This window comes from Bombina bombina, chromosome 7, assembly GCF_027579735.1.
Source record: "Bombina bombina isolate aBomBom1 chromosome 7, aBomBom1.pri, whole genome shotgun sequence".
Classification (NCBI taxonomy): Eukaryota; Metazoa; Chordata; class Amphibia; order Anura; family Bombinatoridae; genus Bombina; species Bombina bombina.
This window is the reverse complement of record NC_069505.1, coordinates 294,214,931-294,231,190: the sequence shown is the minus strand read 5'-3', so window position 1 is coordinate 294,231,190 and position 16,260 is coordinate 294,214,931. Positions and strand designations below refer to the sequence as shown.

Sequence of the window (16,260 nt, the reverse complement as noted above, 5' to 3'; positions counted from 1 at the left end):
CAATGAGAACTAAGGAAATTTGCTAATATAAGTAAATTGGAAACTTTTAAAAAAAAAAATGGTATTCTCTATCTGAATTAATCAAGGGAACTTTTTGGGTTCCATGTCCCTTTAAAATAAGCGCATATAAGAAGCAATTAGCTCAAGTCTAATAACCAATGTTCTGATCCAAAGAGCACACAATCAAATCAGCAGATCTCTGGCACAAGCACTGGGTCAAGATAAAATCCTACAGAGCCTGATGTGGGTGCTTAGCAATGTGTCCCGGAGAACAATAGGGAGTGACGCGGGGAGCAGGGCGTGCTCAGCCGGGACAACCGAATACAGATCACAGGCAGAAGGTAAAGCTGCACCAGCAGACACGGAGTATTTGGGGTCTTTTGCTAAACTGGTACAGGGCGGAGCTGAGAACTGCCCTACTACGCATGCGCACTGGGGATCCCAGACAAGTTTACTAACTGCAGACGATGGCACCGTGGATGCAACTTCTGTGCCCTCTGTTTACTTTGTATTTGGTTTTGTGCCCGCGCCCTGGGTCGTTAGCTGCTGGTGGACCTCGGAGAGGATCTGCCGACTCGTGTGGGCTAAAGGTAAGTTTGTTTGTGATCCCTGTACCTGGGCATGTCTGGCTCTAGAGCTGTCCGGACACATCACCTCTGTATACAGCCTGTCCCAGCTAACTCATTCACAGTCCTATTATTTCTATATCTGTGCTCAGCTTGGTGACTTTACAGCTGTAATTGGGCTCTATAGATTCACTTGCAACTGTGTCACTTGTATTTTAGTAGCATTTTGTACATGTGTCTGTGTATGTATATATATATATATATATATATATATATATATATATATATATATACACTGCAAGTATATATTATTACTGTATCTGTGCCCAGCTTGGTGGTTTTACAGCTGTAATTGTGCTCTATAGATTCACTTGCACATGTGTCACTTGTATTTTAGTAGCATTTTGTACATGTGTCTGTGTATGTATGTGTGTGTGTATATATATATATATATATATATATATATATATATATATACTCCCATACACTGCAAGTATATATTACTGTATCTGTGCCCAGCTTGGTGGTTTTATAGATTCACTTGCACATGTCACTTGTATTTTAGTAGCATATTGTGTATGTATGTATATATATATGTATGTGTGTGTGTGTGTGTATATATATATATATATATATATATATATATATATATATATATATATATATATATATATATATATATATATATATATATATAGTATACTCCCATACACTGCCTGTAAGTATATATTATTACTGTATCTGTGCCCAGCTTGGTGGTTTTACAGCTGTAATTGTGCACTATAGATTCACTTGCACATGTGTCTCTTGTATTTTAGTTGCTTTAATGCAAATATAGCATTTTGCATGTGTGTGTGTGAGATATATATATATATATATATATATATATATATATATATATATATATATATATATATAATCTTCTTTATAGTATAGATATAATGTAGTGAATCCGGATGCAACAGATGTTGCCAATAACTTATTAGGAAGTAATTGTACTGCTTGGCTGCCTTGCCTTTGTTTTATTTTTTAACATGTTCATGTCTTTTTAACAACGTCTCTTTTACTCACCTGAGTTCAGAGGAGTCTATTTTATGCTCAGGAGATTAGCATTTCCTTGCCCTAGGATGTTAGGGGGAGGGTGGAACATTTGTTATATAGCCTGGTAGTGAGAATAAGTCACTTAAATGCTCCTTTCATCACATTCATATTGACAGCCAGATAAAGGTTCACCCAGAGTGTGCTGTAATGAGAACAAGTGAATGGGAATATGCTTTTCAATGATGTATTGCACTGAGCAAGTACATGTGTGTGTATATCATACGTATATCCTATGTGTGCTCATTTGGTATCATGCACTAAAACTGTTGGGTCAGACTGCTGAAGTGTTCTGTAGCAAGGAGCTGCAGTGCTTGGTGGTAATTAAAGGGTTAAACAGGCTACACACTAACAGTTTTTAGAAAATAGTATGTTGGGCCATATTCATATTAAAGGGAGATGAAACCCAACATTTTTCTTTCCAGTTTACTTCTGGGAGCTAGCTGAAGACATCAGTAAGCCAAGTACAAGAGGTATATATTCACAACCAGCAAGCTAGCTCCCAGCTCCTGAGCCTACCAAGGTATGGTTTTCAACAAAGGATGCTCAGAGAACTAAACTAAGTAGAAGTTTAAAATTGTATGTTCTATATGAATCATGAAAGAAAAATAATTTGGGTTTCACATCTCTTTAAATGCGATTACAAGAGACCTGTTTTTAAAGTAAATTTATATGTACTTTAAAGGGATAGGAAAGTCAAAATTAAATGTGCAGGATTCAGATAGAGCAGGTCATTTTAATACACTTTTAAATTCACTTCTATTTCCAAATGTGCTTTGTTCTTTCGGTATCCCTTGTTGAAAAAGAATATGCACATATCCTAAACTAGTGGGAACTAGCTGTTGATTGGTGCCTGCACACATTTGTCTTTTGTGATTGGCTAATGAGATGTGTTCAGCATTTGCACTACTGGAAGATAGCTGTTCCTTCAGCAAAAGGATAACAAGAGAATGAAGCATATTTGATAATAGAAATAAATTGGAAAGTTGTTTAAAAATTGTTTGTTCTATCCTTATCATGAAAGAAAAATTTGAGGTTTCCTGTCTCTTTAAACTCAAAGGTGTTTTAGCTGATGTCTCCTTGTCATTATCTTTAAAAGGCTGAAACCTTTTGAAGTGTACCTGTCTCATACTATAAATAATATCTCCCTTCTCCAACTCCTATGATGCGAACAAAAGAATTTGTTTTATCTCACATACCTGCGTGAGCTGTTAGTTTCAAATAGACTTTCGTGACTCTGATACATTTTTTTTTTTACAGCATCTAATGGGGCATACTTGTATAACCTGTTAGTGTTGTCTGCTGTTTTTTTTACCATTATCTGTCGTTGACCTGAGCCTCCTTATAAACCCTGAAGAAGGTTTGACATCTCTTTTTAAATGACTGATGGCCTCTAGCATTTTGTTTGCTCCTGGGAAGGGTTGCCTTTGAAGTGTTGCTCTATAGGAAACAGAACCGCTGTTAGCTCTATTAAAATTCCTAGGTATTTCCTCTCTGTGTAACCACAGGCTTATTTCCCTCTGCCACTTATGCTGCAGGGATACTGACTGAATGATATGCTGCAAATACTTAGACATTTGCATTACAAAGTGACGCTAGTGTTGAGTTCTCACGCTACCAAATATAAATTTGTAAATCATGTTCTTTTTAAGATTACTTATTAAAAGTCAGAGTGAAACAATTTACAGGAATATGTCTGATATATTTAATTAGAGCATTTATTAATATGCTTAAAGGGATAGTCTAGTCAAAATTTTAAACTTTCGTGATTCAGATAGAGAATACAATTTTCTAATTTACCCCTATTATCAATATTTCTTTGTTCTCTTGGTATCTTTATTTGAAAAAGCTAGATTAGCTAGAAGTTTTGCATAACCAACACTGTTTTATTAATACTTTTTTTTTTTACCTCTGTAATTACCTTGTATCTAAGCCTCTGCAAACTGTCCCCTTATTACAGTTCTTTTGACAGACTTTTTAGCCAATCAGTGCTGACTCCTAGGTAACTTCACGTACCTGAGCTCAATGTTATCTATATGGCACACATGAAATAACGCCTTCTAGTGGTAAAAACTGTCAAAATGCATTCAGATTAGAGGCGGCCTTCAAGGTCTAAGAAATTAGCATATGAGCCTACCTAGGTTTAGCTTTCAACTAAGAATACTAAGAGTACAAAGCAAAATTGGTGGTAAAAGAAAATTGGAAAGTTGTACAAAATTACATGCCCTATTTAAATCATGAAAGTTTATCTAAATAACACATCTAGATATTACCAGGCTAATATTTTCTTAGAATATACAACTAACATTTATTTAGCATTTAATGTCTCTTAAATAAAACATTAGCATTTTACTTTCATTCGATACCCACTTTTCTTGTAATATACATTTGAAAATTGTGTGTGTGTTTTTTTTGTGTGTGTGTTTTTTAAGTGAATTCTGTAGTCTAGAACCTGACCCTCCTGCATAATGCAAGGTGATTGCTTGACATATATTGCAGCTCATTTGTATATGCCCCTAGTTTGGCCACAACATAGGGCATACAATAAATCTAATAAAGAATTTTTAAGGGGTATGTTCCTGGTCTGCAAAATAACACACATTTTGCAATTAAACATTTTTAAAATATGTATCTAGTATACATTTTTATTGTAATGCAGTGCTAAATGTCTTATGTATACTAGGTATTTATTTACAAATGAGTTTAACATTTTGAATATTTATTATTTACCCTTCCCTTAGGAGCGATTCTCTTGCATCTATTAGTCAGCAAGTTGACTCTGCTTAAGGCATGGTTGACTGCCAGAGTAAATATGGGCATGGTTCTTAAGACTGACTGGTGCATGTATGATGGGCCCCTATGGTGAGAAGAGAAATAATAAAAATGTGTTTTGGCTTTAACACTCAGTCTGTGGGAAAATATATAGCAACCTATATCTCTAACATCTCTTTGTTGGTACACAGCCCCCTCCCCAAATAGGTCTAGTTATTTTTCTAGTTTATGAAAGCTGACTTTATATTTAGTTCTTGGTTTATTCCTAGGTCATGTATCTTTGTTCTGTGTAATTATTTTGTGGTTGTTGTTGTTTTTTTGTTTGGCTTGTTTATTAACCCCTTAGCGACATGGACGTACCCTTTATGTTGCTTGTCCTTAAAGGGACAGTATACACCAATTTTCATTTAACGTCATGTTATAGACACTACTATAAAGAATACTATGCACAGATACTGATATAATAATCCAGTATCAAACCTTTTAAAAATGTACAAGCTCCCAATTTAGCACTGTTGGTGAGGTTAGGCTGGGACACCCACTGAAAGGGAATGAGAGCAGACTCCCCTCTCCCGCATATGGAAAAAAGACCCATTATACAAACACAAGCAATCTAAAGTCTGTAAACATCAGCATACATCTACTTGGTTAGGAGTCTAAAAATCAGCACAATGTTATTAAAAATAAGCAAAACTATACATTTTTACAAAAACACCCCCTGATGGGCGATATAAATGGATCATCTACAAAACCATTTATGCAAAGAAAAATGTAGTGTACAATGTCCCTTTTTTAAGTTACACTACATACAGCAGAATTGAATAACTGACAAATGCATAATAAAAAGACAATGCAAAAGCCCTTACTTTGAATTTGAAATGAGCAGGAGAATATTTTCTTGCAAATTTCAATTTAATTTTCTCTCCCCCCTGTATCATGTGACAGCCAAAAATCCAATTACAAAATGTATATATGTATATGCTGTGCACATGCTCAGTAGGAGTTGGAACCTCAAAGTGTGCATATAAAAATGTGCATATTTTGATAATGGAAGTGCATTGCAAAGTGTGTTTTTTTTTTTTTGTTTTTTTTTTTAAATAATAATTGCATTCTTTATCTGAATCCTGCAAGTTTTAATTTTGTCTTTAGAGACCCTTTTAAAGGGACAGTCAAGTCCAAAAAAACCTTTAATAATTCAGATAGGGCATGTCATTTTAAACAACTTTCCAATTTACTTTTATCACCAATTTTGATTTGTTCTCTTGGTATTCTTAGTTGAAAACTAAACCTAGGAGGTTCATATGCTAATTTCTTAGACCTTGAAGGCCGCCTCTAATCTAAATACATTTTAACCATTTTTTCCCACTAGAGGGCATTAGTTAATGTTTTTCATATAGATAACATTGAGCTCCTGCACATGAATTTACTGAGGAGTGAGCACTGATTGGCTAAAATGCAAGTCTGTCAAAAGAACTGAAATAAGGGGGCAATCTGGAGAGCCTGAGATACAAGGTAATTACAGAGTTAAAACGTGTATAATTATAACTGTGTTGGTTATGCAAAACTGGGGAATGGGTAATTAAGGGATTATCTATCTTTTAAAACACAAATTCTGGTGTTGACTGTCCCTTTAAGGAGTTTTTAGCCATGTAATAGCGCAGATCTTCCTGTAAGCTGTGAGACGTGCTATTACAATAGGCCTCTCTCTTGGAGTTATCTGGCTATGGTGCGGTGGGGCCGAACTATTTAACCTCTTCATAAGGAAAATGATGACCGTGTAGGGTTCGTCAGCTATTGTTAAGGGAACTTTGTAATGCAATTTCATATGGTATTCTCTAGAACATTTATTGCTTGCAGTACTGACCCTAGATAACTATGGAGTTAGTTTATCTAATGATTTTTCTACGAAATTCACCATCAAAATCGAGGGATTTTTTGGAAATAAATTATAAATACAGTAGAATTGCACAAACGTAAGACCACCAAATACAGTAGAGCTGCATAAACAAATTTATTTCAAGACTATGAATAAAACTTATTCTATATTTCAAATGAGCAGTAGATTTTTATTTTTTTCTGGCAAATTTCAAAATTCCATGTGTCATGTGACAGCTAAAAGCCAATCAGACTCATATGTATGTGTTGGGCAGTCTTGCACATGCTCAGTAGGTGCTTGCGCCTGATAAAGTGTTCACATTATATATATATATATATATATATATATATATATATATATATATATATATATATATATATATATACCTGTTTAGAATTTGATAATGAAAGTAATTTGTTGTTGCTTTTTTGCATGCTCCATCTGATTCTTGGAAATTTTTAAGTGAAAGTCAATCCTAGGGTTTCTGAAACGCTATGATTAACCATTGGAACAAATCATAAATACTTCATGCTGAAAGCTCCTTTATTTGTTTCAAGCGTTTTCACTTCTTAGCCAATAGCCATGCGGGAAATCGGACTTGGCGCCCTGTGGAGCCGGATTTCCCGCACGCTATTTGCTAAGAGGTGGAAATGTCACCTCTCAAGCAAAATAGAGTTCTGCCGTGGGCTGCATTAGCAGCTCAGTTTGGTGAACACTTGAAACAAATAAAGGAGCTTTACAAACACTAGGATTGACTTTAACTTTAAAGGGACAGTCTACTCCAGAATTTTAATTGTTTAAAAAGATAGATAATCCCTTTATTTCCTATTCCCCAGTTTTGCATAACAAACACGGTTATATTAATATACTTTTTACCTTTGTGATTACCTCGTATCTAAGCCTCTGCAGACCTGACCCCTTATCGCAGTTATTTTGACAAACTTTTATTTTAGCTAATCAGTGTTATCTATATGGCACACATGAACTAGCTGTGAAAAACTGTCAAAATGCACTGAGATAAGAGGCGGCCTTTAAGGGTTTAGACATTAGTATATCAGCCATACCTATGTTTAGCTTTCCACAAAGAATACCAAGAGAACAAAGCACATTTGATGATAAAAGTAAATTGTAAAGTTGTTTAAAATTGCATGCCCTATCTAAATCACAAAAGTTTAATTTTGACTAGATTGTTCCTTTATGTTTAATTTGAATGTCCCTTTAAAGATTGTGATTGAAAAACAGTTAAACACATAGTTACATTTCAACTTGGAAGTCGCAAGCAGAACATGCCAGTGAACCAAGAGTGGTAGTTGCTCAACCCGCCAATCACTGCCTGTGTTTCTTTTAGGAACTGCAATGCCTTCAGCTCTTGAGTGGCACTTTACCCATGTGTTAAACCCCTTTTGTCAATTAAACATAGTTATTTAGGGTCAGTAATGCAAAATACAGCTCTAACAAATTAGTGCATGGACGTTTACATTGGATGTCCCTATGCACTTATTAAAGGGACACTGAACCCAAATTTTTTCTTTCGTGATTCAGATAAAGCATGCCATTTTAAGCAACTTTCTAATTTACTCCAATTATCAATTTTTTCTTTGTTCTCTTGCTATCTTTATTTGAAAAAGAAAGTCCAGCACCTTGGACAGCACTTGTTTATTGGTGGATGAATTTATTTACCAGTCAGCAAGAACAACCCAGGTTGTTCACCAAAATGGGCCGGCATCTAAACTTACACTATTTTTTCAAATAAAGATACCAAGAGAATGAAGAACATTTGCTAATAGGAGTAAATTAGAAAGTTGCTTAAAATTACACGCTCTATCTGAATCACAAAAGGAAAAATGTGGGTTCAATGTCACTTTAACGTATTCCGCATCTCATGTAATAGTAATGCATCAGATTGTGTTTTGTTCCATCTCTGTTTTAGTGCCAGGTTCCTTGATTTTCACTGTGCTGCACTCTCTAGTAAATCTTCTCTATCTATCCTTACTAATGGAATTACTGCAATACACCAAAAAAGAATTACATATATATGTAAATGGGAAAAGATGTTCCTTCCTGAAAGTACTTGCAATCTAATAAAGAGGAATTTAGATCAAAGGGTTTAAATACAAACCAGGTTGTAATCTGCCTAATTATATATGTGTAGCGTTCAGATGCTGCTGTTTATATCAGCTGCACATTGTTATGGGGTTGGATTGTAGGATTAAAGCAAAACTCTCTTTTTACCAACAGCTGCAGACAGTTGGAAACTTTTGCCTCTACAAAAGCTCAAAGCCCCTGTATGGTTTTTGTCACGTTGGACAGAACTGCTTGTAATTATTTTTTTTTTTTATTGTACAGGGAATTTTTGACATCTGGAAAGAAACTTATTCGGTAGAATTTTGCAAATAAAGTAACAACAGTGTAGAACTTGTGTGTGTGTGCTCCAAATACAAGTAAACCTGTTTTATTAAATCCATAACGCATGGGGACTTGTCATTTACAAGACAAAAAAAAGTTATATTCTCTTCTTTATATAGATGGCTGAACAAATAACAAGTCTTAAAGCCATCTAGTCATATTTTTAAATGTTAAAAGGACATAAGTGGTATTTGACATGTACATCAAATGCAATATATTTGCTTTTGCAAAAAAGCCTATTCTTAAAGTAATAATGGTTAATATGCACGCTACTCGGTGCACGTACACTGCTAGGCTGTCATGTGATGTTATAAGCCCCAGCAGCATGCACGCTTGGTACACGCTTATTTGTGCACAGACCACCTTTGCATGGGCAGTCGATTTCTTGCATGTTACAGATGGTGTATTTATTGTAGTAGTAGGAATAATAATATGTATTGTTATAAAATAATTTATAGTAATCATATTGGTCATTTATTACAGAATTATAAATAGGAAATGTAAAGGGACATGAAACCCAGCGTTTTACTTTTTATTTGTCATGATTCAAATAGAGCACGTAATTTTAAACACATTTCCAACTTCCTTTATCCATCTTGCTTCACTTTCTTGGTATTCTTTTTTTGAAGGAGCAGCTATGCATTACTGGGAGCTATCAGAAGACATCTGGTGAACCAATGAAAAGAGGCATGTTGTGCAGCTACAAATCAGCAGCTAGCTCCCAGTTGGGGTTGCCACCCGTCCCTTAAAATACAGAACACTTATAAGTTACACATGCTGCAGGGTGTGCAGGGAAGAATATGAATAGGGCTGTCCAGAAACACAATACATGTTCCAACTTGCACACCCTGCAGCATGTGTAACTCATAAGTGTTCAGGAAAACATGGCTGAGGTGGCAACCCTACTCCCAGTAATGCTTTGCTGCTCCTGAGCCTACCTAGATATGCTTTTTGACTAAGGATACCAAAAGAATGAAGCAATTTAGATAATGGAAGCAAATTGGAAAGTTGTTTAAAATCACATGTTCTGTCGGAATCATGAAAGAAAAAATTTGGGTTTCACGTCCCTTTAACTTTAGACATCTCCTTGCTTATATCATTTTTTCGTTTTGTCCAAAATTAGTTTTTTTTAAAGTTTTATATAATAAAAAAATAAATAAAATGGAGCTATGGTAATGTTCTTGTGGCTTACTGGATTTGTCACACGCTATTAATCATTTCTCACTAAACAATATTGTAGGTACAAATAGCCAGCAAGGTGGTGCCTGCATAGAAATACATTAGGAAGTGCGAGAGGGAGATTGTATGAAGTTTGCTTTCTGTAAACTTTGTCTGAATTGCTTCTTTTCTCCTACTGGTCATATATATTTACTGCCTTCCCATGATAACTTGGCAGTATGCCCTCTGGCCTTGCAGTATAATGCAAATCCAGATGTGCCCCTCCTCCCCGAAGGCTAACAGACGGACAAAAGGTGCTCAGGAAGTGTGATGAGACATACTGGTTGGATACATACAAATGATTCGTTATGGGTCCTTGGGAAAATGTTGCAAGGATTTTTCAGGAGAGGTGTCAAGCAGGATTTTTATTTGTTTATGTATACATTTGCTCTTTTTACTAAGCAATCTTAAAGGGATGGTAAACAATAGAAATGACTTAAAGGACCAGTCAACACAGTAGATTTGCATAATCAACAAATGCAAGATAAAGACAATGAACTTCAAATGAGTAGTCGATTTATTTTTTTTCTGACAATTTTAAAAGTTATGTCTTTTTCCACTCCCCCTGTACCATGTGACAGCCATCAGCCATTCACAAATGCATACACGTACCATGTGACAGCCATTCACAAATGCATACACACTTATTCTTGCACATGCTCAGTAGGAGCTGGTGACTCAGAAAGTTTAAATATAAAAAGACTGTGCACATTTAGTTAATGGAAGTAAATTGGAAAGTTGTTTAAAATCGCATGCTCTATCTGAATAATGAAAGTTTAATTTTGATTGAGTGTCCCTTTAACATTTAAAATGAGAACTATAGATGGTACATGCAGTGCGTATATCTCACTTAGAGCACGATTCTCGAAAACTTGCTGGCATAAGAGAGAAATCATTAGATTATTTTACCAAGCTCTCCATTATAAAGTAAGGGTCTCTCCTTCACATAAATAATATTATTGAACCTTAAAGTGATGGTAAATCATAGCGGTTTAAAAATACTAGGATTCACCGTCCTTTTTTTGAATGAGGTGACGTTTTCACCTCTTGGCCAATAGCAGTGCTAATCATACAGAGGTGGAAACATCACCTCATTGAAAGAAAAAAAAGTGCTTTGCCATGGGCGTCCGGAGGAGCTTAGCAGTAAAGCCGCGGAAGAAGAAAAGTATGTTTTACACATAAAAAAAAAAACACCTCATGAATGAAGGTAGCCGTTATTTATAGCGACAGTAAATCCTAGCATTTTTGAAACTCTAGGATTTACCATGACTTCCATGTGATACATGTTTCCCAAGGAAATTAAAATGCCTCTAAAACAATCCCTGAGGGGCCAGGTAATAGTGACAAGGCATCTTATAGCCCACTCCATTTCCTCTTTTGGCTGAGCTGTGACATAAAGAGGCTTCCTAAGGGCTTTTAAAGGTCTTGACTTTTGAGAGTGTCATATGACAAACTCATTGATTGGCTGTTCATTGGAATTGTCATAAAACTAAAAAAAGAATTCACCCCAGTGGTCCGGCATAACATTATAATAGAAACATTTACTATAGGCACAGATTTAACCCTTTTAACAGATAGTTCTTTCTTTTTAAAAAAGGTACACATATACTTTTTTAAATGGCAAAAATTACATATATGGCATTCGATTAGCTAAAGTTTAAAACATGGTGGCACCCATTATTTTATAGAATCTGAGTGGAATTTAGAAAACCAACACATTTCAGAGAGGACACTGAACCCAAAAATGTTCTTTCATGATTCAGATAGAGAATGCAATTTTAAGCAACTTTCTAATGTACTCCTATTATCAAATTTTCTTCATTCTCTTTGTATGTTTATTTGAAAAGCAAGAATTTAAGTTTAGATGCCGGTCCATTTTTGGTGAACAACCTGGGTTGTCCTTGCTGATTGGACAGCACCAATAAACAAATGCTGTCCATGGTTCTGAACCAAAACATTTCTGGCTCCTTAGCTTAGATGCCTTCTTTTTCAAATAAAGATATAAAGAGAATGAAGAAAAATTGATAATGGAAGTAAATTTGAAAGTTGCTTAAAATTGCATGTTATATCTGAATCATGAAATAAAAACAAATTGGGTTCAGTATCCCTTTATAGAAAGGGTTAATGGTGAGGCACTGCAGTATAAATTTGCAGGTAAAGTAATTAAAGTACATATTATATTTTGTCTCTAGCTCAACTTGTTTTATGCCTCTTTAAACTGACAAGCTTAGGTTGGCCTTGTGCTCCTTTCGTTTTCAGGACTGGAATACCCACAATTTTCAGACTTTAAAAGGGACGTTGTACACTAATATTTTCTCCCTTTTAATATGTTCCCAATTATCCATTTTACCTGATGGATTGTTTACAAATGGCTCCTTCCCCTTTATTTTCTTATTTAAATTAGCTGATTTTGCTTGTTGTCTACACACTTATACTGAACATTTCTGAACTTAAAGGGACAGTCAACCATAGAATTGTTATTGTTTTAAAAGATAGATAATCCCTTTATTACTCATTCCCCAGTTTTGCATAACCAACACAGTTATATTAATGTACTTTTTACCTCTGTGATTACCTTGTATCTAGGAACCTTCTTCCAGCCCCCTGATCACATGACTGTGACTGTTTATTATCTATTGTCTTAAATTTAGCATTGTTTTGTGCTAAATCTTAAATAACTCCCTGTGCCTGAACACAGTGTTATCTATATGGCCCACGTGTACTTTGTCTCCTTGTGTTGAAAAGAGATTTAAAGGGACAGTCAAGGCCAAAAAAAAAACGTATTTTTCAAATAGGGCATGTGATTTTAAACAACTTTCCAATTTACTTTAAACAACAATTTGGCTTTGTTCTCTTGGTATTCTAGTTGAGAGCAAACCTAGGAAGGCTCATATGACAATTTCTAAGCCCTTGAAGGCCGCCTCTAATCACCTGCTTTTGTATTTGCTTTTCACAACAGGGGAGAGTAGTTCAGGTAAACCCTATAGATAACATTGTGATCACGCCCGTGGGTTGTGGCAGACACTGCACTAATTGGCTAAAATGCAAGTCAATAGATAATAGCTAAAAGTCATGTGATTAGGGGCGGTCAGAAGATGCTTAGATACAAGTTAGTCACAGCAGTAAAAAGTGTATTAATATAACAGTGTTGGTTTTGCAAAACTGGGGAATGGGTAATAAAGGGATTATATAGCTTTTTAAAAAACAAAAATTCTGGTGTTGACTGTCCCTTTAAAAAGCCTGTGATAAGAGGCAGCCCTCAAAGGCTTAGAAATTAGCATATGAGCCTACCTATGTTTAGTTTAAATTAAGAATACCAAGAGAAAAAAGCAAATTTGATTATAAAAGTAAATTGGAAAGTTGATTAAAATTAAAAGTCCTATCTGAATAATGAAAGTTTAATTTATACTTGACTGTCCCTTTAAAGGGATATGAAACCCAAACATTTTATTGTGTGATTCAGGCAGAGCATACCCTTTTTTAAAAAAAAAAGTTTACAATTTATTTCTATTATCACATTTACATCATTCCCATGCTATTTGGTGTTGAAGAGATACCTAGGTAGGCATCTGGAGCAATACACGGCAGGAAATAGTGCTGCCATCTAGTGCTCTGGCAAATGGATAACATTTTTACAAATCTTCTGCCATATAGTGCTCCAGAAATAGGTTAGTTCCTAAGCTTATGTTCCTGCTTTTCTACAAAAAACACCAGGAGAACAAAGAAAAATTGATAGAAGTAAATCACAAAATAAAAATTTGTGGTTTCATATCCCTTTAAAGGGACAGTCAACACCTGAATTTTTGTTGTTTAAAAGATAGCTAATCCCTTTATTACCCATTCCCCAGTTTTGCAAAACCAAAACTATTATATTAATACACTTTTTACCTCTGTGATTACCTTATATCTAAGCCTCTTCTAACATCCCCTGATCACATGACTTTTTATTTATTATCTATTGACTTGCATTCTAGCCAATTAGTGTAGTGTCTGCCACAAGCCACGGGCGTGATCACAATGTTATCTATATGGCCCACATGAACTAGCTCTTCCCTGTTGTGAAAAGCAAATAAGAAAAAGCATGTGATAAGAGGCGGCCTGCAAGGGCTTAGAAATTATCATATGAGCCTTCCTAAGTTTAGCTTTCAGCTAAGAATACCAAGAAAACAAAGCAAAATTGGTGATAAAAGTAAATTGGAAAGTTGTTTAAAATTACATGCCCTATTTGAAACATGAAAGTTTTTTTTTTTTTTTGTTTTTTTTTTAAACTTGACTGTTTACTGCTTTATTATTACTGTTTACTGATTATTTCAAGGTGTTTAATGTTTAAAGCAGTTTTGCAAATAATAGACACTATTTTTAAATGGGTTTACCACATTGGGGGATAGGCATCCAGCTGTTTCGTTAGCTGCCGAATGCGGAAGAAGGCGACCGCTTGCGGCATTCAAATCTTTTAGAGACTGATTTCTTCTTGTGAAAGTGTAAGACGCTAAGATCTGTGCAAATCCATATTTTAGTGTTACCCTTTCACAAGAAGAAATATGACTTCGAAAAGAGATGAATGCCAGTAGAGGCCGATCTATAAGAATCACAAAAGAAAAAAATGTGTGTTTCATATCCCTTTAACAGCTAACCTATCTGATTTTTAGTAAGTTCAATGAATGACTTACTTGTTCTAGTCCTTGTGCAAAGTCCATGAAACAGCTGACAGAATTCTATTCTAACAAGACTTGGAACTACTGTGTAAAGACACAAAATCATTAGCACTGGAAGGAAATACTAAGAGTGAATGAGGTGACAGAAATCTATTGCTGTTACTAGAGATCCTTAGAACATTGATCAAATTTCAGCGCCACAAAAGCATTTTAGAAGTGTTGGGATTCAAGCAATAATAAATGTTTAGAGGACTTCTCTTTAGGAAGAAAAAAAAGGCTGTATCTGACATAAACTGTAATATAGATCTTCCGCCACCCCAAGCTATGTTTTTTTGTTTTCTTTTGTTAATATGAAAAATCCGTACCGGACATATATTGTCCAATATTGTCATCTTAAAAATATATATATATATATTTCTTTTTTCATACCTGTTTATTTTAGAGCATTTTACTTCAAACAGATGGGCAATGCCATAAAATTGCTTTAAAATGTTGCTACAATGTTGAGACAATGGTAACTGTAAGCGGCATGCTGAGAGAATGAACTTTTTTATATTTGTTAGTTTGTTTTTAATTGTGGTGCAAATCATTGGAGCCAGAGAACCGTCCCGAAAGTTTGAAAGTCTAACCATTAAATACAGTAGAATTGCATAATCAACAAGTGCACACTAAAAAGACAATGCAATAGCATTACATTTATTCTGAGAAATTTCAAAATGTACTTCAATTTGCTGGCCCACTTTATCATGTGACAGCCACCAGCCAATCACAGACTCATATGCGTATATACTGTGAGCTCTTGCACATGCTCAGCAGTAGCTGGTGCCTCAGAATGTGTGCACTTAGACTATGCACTATTTTATAATGGGGTAAATTGGAAAGTCTCTTTAAACTGCATGAAAGTTTAATTTTGACTTTAGTGTCCCTTTTAAAGGGACTTTAAAGTATATATCTTTTTAAATGCGCATGGTATATGACCAAAACTAAGTACTAGATCTGTGCGTTTGGCGGCTTTGTTTTCTGCTGAATGCGGAAGAAAGCGGCGGCTCGCAGCATTCAACTATTTTCAGTGAACAAAACTGCCGAATGCGCATATCCACAAAGCACTGTTACAAAAGATCCATATCCAAAACTGAAGTTTTATAAGTATCTAGGTTTATTATTTTGTTATTAAAAGTTGCATTTTTACAGTCCAGGGATACACCATTTGAATATATTCATATTTTATTCTTGTGTCACAAATAAAAGATCTAGTATAACAAGGAAAAGTGATCAAAGTAATTTTCACTCCTCTTTAAGTGGTGCAGCCAGCGTCAGGATCTCCACTCTAAGGGCTAGATTTATCAAAGCTGAGGCGTACAGGGGCACGTATAAGCGCCCCTGTACGCCTCAGCTCGCCTGTGGCGGGGTGAAATTACTCGCAGGTAATCAACATTGCACTCGCGTGCAATCACGCCCCCTGCCCGCGCACAGCCAATCACACACGGACATGAGCTGTCAATCTCCTAGGTCGGACTCGAGCGTGGAGATTGAATTTCGCCACCTTAGAGGTGGCGAAAAGGTTAAGGAAGCGGCGGTCTCCAATTGAATGTAATAATTTGTGCGCAGTTCTGAATGCTTGTTAACCAACAAATAATGTATGTTTGATAAGTAAAATCTCAGTATAATT

The 16,260-nt window shown here is 35.3% G+C and overlaps 1 protein-coding gene across 1 annotated transcript in view; it reads left to right on the top strand.

Moving 5' to 3' along the window:
* Positions 1-450: 450 nt before the first annotated feature.
* IL17RD (interleukin 17 receptor D) overlaps positions 451-16,260 on the top strand; it is a 128,487-nt gene continuing 112,677 nt past the window's right edge. The window contains exon 1 of the mRNA XM_053720851.1: positions 451-590. Within this exon, the coding sequence (XP_053576826.1) occupies positions 468-590 (123 nt within the window). The 5' untranslated portion in view covers positions 451-467. The remainder of the gene's footprint in view (positions 591-16,260) is intronic.